At 42.0% G+C, this 5,630-nt stretch overlaps 1 protein-coding gene across 1 annotated transcript in view; it reads right to left on the bottom strand.

Moving 5' to 3' along the window:
• VAV3 (vav guanine nucleotide exchange factor 3) overlaps nt 1-2,993 on the bottom strand; it is a 168,790-nt gene extending 165,797 nt beyond the window's left edge. The window contains exons 1-2 of the mRNA XM_014943349.1: nt 2,861-2,993; nt 84-447 (exon numbers count right to left, since the gene is read on the bottom strand). Of these exons, the coding sequence (XP_014798835.1) occupies nt 84-447; nt 2,861-2,993 (497 nt within the window). The remainder of the gene's footprint in view (nt 1-83; nt 448-2,860) is intronic.
• Between the last annotated feature and the right edge of the window lie 2,637 nt (nt 2,994-5,630).

Genomic DNA, 5,630 nt, shown 5'->3' with positions numbered 1-5,630 from the left:
CGCTCCGCCCCGGGAGGCGGCGCCCGCCCGCCCCCCGGCCTCCCTCCGTGCCGGGTACCTGTCCCCGGGCACCCGGGGGCGGCCTCCCTCCAGGGGCGAGCGCGGGGTAGGGCCCCGCCGCCCCCCGGCCCTCCGCGGGCGGCTCTGGAAGCTGGAGGGGCTCCGCGCCTTCTGCGCTCAGGGCGTAAACACAGCGCCCGCGGGGCTCCGGCGGCTGCTGCAGCGGGCGGTACGTGAAACGGCATCGTGTCACGGGCTGCTCCGGTTTCAGTCTTTTACTAAAAGCTAAGAAAACGGCTAAAGGCTCGGGCGGGGGCAGCGGAGCAGGCTGGCAGGAGCCGTGGAAGGTGCTGTCTCGGCTCTGTCCAGAAATGGCAGAGAACACGGCCTGGCACAGCGCTGTTTTCCCCTCTGTCCTCCCCAAAAGTGACTTCAACTTTATTTGCACTTTAGATAATGTTGAAAAAGAAATAACCTAATAGCTTCCAACGTGCACTCAGGCAACTTCAAGTAAAATACACAAGCGATTTTAAGTTACTGAAGGTGACAAACTCCAAAAAGGGACAATACAAACACCACAGTTCACTGTATCATCTGCATCTCAAAAGCTATTCTTTTCTTTGGATTTCTGAAGCAGCACTGGAAGCTTACTTAAAAGAACACAAAAACTGTTTTTCTCCTCTATTAAAGTGTTTTTCTGAAGCAGCACTGGAAGCTTACTTAAAGGAATACAAAAACTGTTTTCCTCCTCTATTAAAGTGTTCATTTAAAAAAAGAAAAAAAAAAACAAAAACAAAAAAAAACCCAAAAAAAACCCAATACAAAACAAAAAACCAAAACAGGAAACACTTTTACAGTAATCTTAATGGGTAGTTTCTGGGGGAAGAAAAACTTCACAGTCCAGGATGAGAAAGCCTTCTAACAGCAGGAAACTAACGTGACTGTTCAAGATGGCCTGCTACTATCCCTGGTTTTCACATCTCCTCTGTTAAAAGCCTGATGCTTGCTGCTTTCTGAGCTCAGAATAACCCCACAAACGCTTTTAATAATTTCTGAAAGAATTAATACAGAAGTTCTGAGAATTTATTTTAAAAACATGCAAGTGATTCACATGTTTCAGTAAGCATAAATGCTGCTTCAAGTTTTTATTTTTTTAAACAGGTGATATGTCTGCTATTCCAGGCATTTTCCTGAGCAGACAGTGGTATTAACTTCGGATCCTGAGTGCAGGGCTGCAGAACATGCCACAGGACACCTCACTGCTTCGCAGTGCAGTCAGCCAAAAAGAAAAACGTGGCCTTCTGAAAATGAGAAGGATCCAGCTCCACCATCCGTAACACCTGTGCCATCACCCAGCAGATGACGGGATGAGATAGGTGTGACTTACTACCTAATTAGAGGCACAAATGTTGCTCAAGGACATCTGGGAACAGCATCTCCAAAAGATGCATGAAGTCACAAGCAGCCAGCTTGCTTTTCAGACCTCTGCTTGTCTTAGCTGGGCTCGCAAGTTGAAGAGGCTTCCAGCTTTGGCCAGAAGACACAGAGAAAGACACAGAGAAAGGTCACAAAGCCCTATGCCGGCCTGCCTGTCCAAGCAGAAATGCATTTTAACAAGAATAGAAACTCCAATTAGCAGTAAGTGGTTTTGCGTGAATAAAAATCCTAATTTCAAAGGATTAGAGGTAGTACAGCTGAACTTAAACTCTTCAAAATAACTCTTAGAAGGGAGAGCATGCCTTTGGGTTGAGCTGCCTTAGCAAGGCTTCCTTCTCTGCCCTCAGAAAGCCCTCCCTGCCTACCTGCAGCTGCAGCCCATACGGCTCCCATTTCTGAGGAGAGGTGGGAATTCTCTATTTAACCACCTCAGCCCAAACACTTGGCCACCGGTAACAGGTGCCTCTGACTAATGAGGACAACAGCTCAATTGTTATGTGCCTGAGCAGCTGGGGGAGATGGAAGTTCACAACATAAGCTTGCTACCAAAGTACCAGACCGCCTACAACCAGGCAGAATTAGAGAGAATATAAATCCTAACTTCAACAAAAAGGGACTGAAATTATCAGCCGGCACTGCGATCATTTGAATATCATCATCCATCAAAATGAACATCAGAGCAGTTTGATCAAGAACACAATAAAACACTGTCTCATAGTAACATATTTTTTATCTGTGACAAGTTAAACATGAAGTGATAAGTGGGTGAGGATTCAGTCGCGCCCACAAGCTATCCACTGTCAGACTGACAACAACCGTAACACTGAAGCAAATGCAGAAGGCAGAGGAAAAAAACAGATAAAAGAAACAGAAAAACATCTGCACTACGTTATCTACATCCCCACTTCGGCTGCCTCCAGCCAGGATCAGTGAGTGGTACAGCACCCTGAAAGAAACATAAACTTTTGGGATGCCTTCACAGAAATAAAGGAAAACGAGCAGTGTTCTGATTCATAAAGAGCAACATAAGTGCTTCAGGCTACTTGCTCAAATGGATCTAATCTTTTACGTGGTTTAATAGGAGCAATCCAATACTCCTTAATCCAACTTTACATCCAAAGAATATGTATACTTTAAAGGTGATGGTTGGAATTCTAAATATCTTCAAAACCTAGACTGCAGTTTTAAATTATTTATAAGTTATAGGCTGTTATACTGCAATAGGAGCTAAATTTCATGCAACATGGGTTTATTCCTCTGCTGTATCTCATGTAATCAACTGAGTGACATGCCTCCAAATGGAGAAGAATCCATATATCCACATAAATTCCAGAAAACTAACTCTCTACCAAGAGTTGATGGTTGAGAGGAGGGAAGGGACAAATGGATTCAGAGCCAAAACCAGTGGTCAGCACAGCCTCACTAGAGCAGCAGGCTGACTGCTGCTGAGGTTCAGGAACATCTGCACATTCACTTTCCTCCTCTCTCACAATACCCTTCACAACCTTCTTCAGCTTCCTATGTTGCCCACAGTCATTTATTGGAAGGGGTTCCATTTTTCTCTTAGTCCTAAATTTGTTTGTGGTCAAGAGCTACTTTTACATTGACTTATTTTTTGCTATTAATAGACACAAAAAACCCAAAACCCTTTAGTTCAAATATCAAGTACTTCAAATGAACCATCTGCTGGAATTCCAACCTACTAGAATTTTGAGCTCTTTCCATCCAATTCTTTTCCTCATACTCCTGAAATTGCTTAAAAATATATCTGGTTGGAGGATTCAACCTGGACTCAGTCCATCTCCAGTTTCACTAGCACAGGCTGGTATTCATGAACCCGACAGATCTGTTTAAATTACCCAAAAGGTTCAATGTATGTCACATACTTGTTTTCTTAACGCATCAATAAGCTGTTCACTGAAGCAGTTTTATTTTCAGATTTTTATAGAGAAACAACTAACATTGTAGACATAGATTCCCACTTTCAAAATGCTGCAAAACAGCAACATAAATACAAAAAAAGAAACCTCTATGAAAAGAAAAGCAAGTCCGAAGGAGAATTGTACACTGAAAGGCATGCAAAAATAGCTTTTGTATGGTTTTTCTCTCCTTCCAGGAGACAACTGTCTCCTTACTGGAGACATCATCATAAATTTGTTTTCTTTACTCTTACCCTATGCTGCATCCTATGAAGGTGGCAACTTTGCAGCTCTTTTCTTATTTCTTTCTTTCAAAAAAAGAAACTCTGTTTTATGAAGACATATTTACAAGCTTTCTGAAATAATTATTTCCCACCATCAGCATACTTGCTGTGTTTAAATTACTTACACTGCTCAGGTTGGAGGGAAATAGAGAAATAAATAGATTAATTCTTTAAAAACCCACCAAAAATATACATACATTGGCTGGTTTTCGATTACTATTACAGATACCATAGTGCCCCTCAGCCCCTTTGTACGAGGTGCTGAACAAGGATAACACCCTGGTGGATCTCTTTCCAAAGAGCATCACTCCACACTTCCTTTTCCCTTATTCCCTACTTTTTCCCTTATTCACCAATGGGTTCATCAGTTCTGGCGCTTAAAGTTTTCCGGCCTTCTGACAATTGTGCTTGAGTGCATATTTCAATGCTACTGGAGAAAGCGGTGCAAGCCTAAGTGAAGAACTGCCCTCGTTCATGGGTACTAAAGACCCGTGTGTTGGCTGAGCCAGCCCCGAACAGTGTCTCACACTCAAAGTGTCTCAATTAGACCCACTTAATTATATCAGTAAGAAAATTCAGCTACACACAGCGTGCAGGCGAGCAGCAGCATGCTGTCTTGTGTCTCAGCTATTTGTATCTTCCTCCCATTTGGAAATGCATTGGGCTACTGTGGCTCCTGGCCAGAAGCCTCCCTCGAGCCGCTCTTTTTGGCTGGATGGGAATAATACGGAGGTGGCCAGAGTCCAGCATTTCTTAAGTAGCCTGCTTCTCTTGCAGTAAAAGTAAATGAGGGGAAGATCACCGACCAGAATTCTTCAGTAGTTTCTGTCTGCGGCTGAAAATCAGTATCAACGTGGATCAAGCTCGCCCAGATGCATCTGGCTGTATCCCATTGCTATGGGCTCCAGTTTCAGAACTACTTCAGGAACTTTGTGGCAGAAAGTGGAAAAGCAGTGCTACTTTTAATTGATTGCTTATTAATTATTTGTTAGTGTTATTATGCAAAGTCTCATACTACAAAGCAGATAGACTTTTAAAAAATGAAACATTCTAAAATAACAATCCTTCTGAATTTCAGTAAAGCAATATATTTCACTTTAAGAAAACTATTTCAAGTTTGCACAGAAGACGTCATAGACAAGTGACCTGAAATGTAAATGAAGCACTGAAAACAAAAGAAAAACAATAAAAGGTAAAATAATAAGCTGGGAGGATGTATGGAACTGAGTTGAACAGGAATCTGCATTCAATTTACTTTTCAGTAGAGACCTGAATGATGCAGAGAACATGATATATAAATGTATAGATAATTATAAACTGAGAGGAATTCTAAATGCTAACACACCAAAAGAACACCAAGATACTAGTTTTAGTAGAAAATTGCCTGAATGCATAAAATGCATTTGAACGTTTGAGAAGCCTATTCAGTGATGCTGCAAGGGAAGATCCATCTAGACCAGTCAATGTCAAAATAAGACATTAAAGCAGTCAAACAGACTTCCTAGCCTTAACAGCTGCCTCCCAAATAATTGTCCTAAGACTTGAAGGCGTTGGCTTGCCTCCCCTGTCAGAAATCTCCTTTTCATTGAAGTCAACAGAAAATTGTCCCATTTTACTGGGTCCAGAATCCTATGTTGAATTTCTAAAATAGGATATTTGCTTTACAGAAGCCCAAGTTTTCAGCTTTCTAAAAACCATTCATACAAAAGGAATAAGCTGGTGGTGTACCACCTGTTTGTGCTGAACAAAAAGAGAAGGAAGACTCTGCCAGCCGGCCTCTCGCCTCCTGCCAGCGGGCAGCCATGGCATTTATGATAAGGAAAACATTTAAGGTCAGAAAAAAGGAAGCTGTCATGTCCTACTTATTACATATTTTAACTAAAATAATCAAAAAGGCTGGTTTCCTAAGAATCCAAGCAACTTGAAACAGTAAATAAAATCATAACCTTCCTTGTTATTTCGTAGGTCTTGTTCAATTTTCTTTGATTTT

This window comes from Calidris pugnax, unplaced genomic scaffold, assembly GCF_001431845.1.
Source record: "Calidris pugnax isolate Ruff unplaced genomic scaffold, ASM143184v1 scaffold63, whole genome shotgun sequence".
NCBI classification, from domain to species: Eukaryota; Metazoa; Chordata; class Aves; order Charadriiformes; family Scolopacidae; genus Calidris; species Calidris pugnax.
This window is presented reverse-complemented; position numbering and strand designations above follow the sequence as displayed.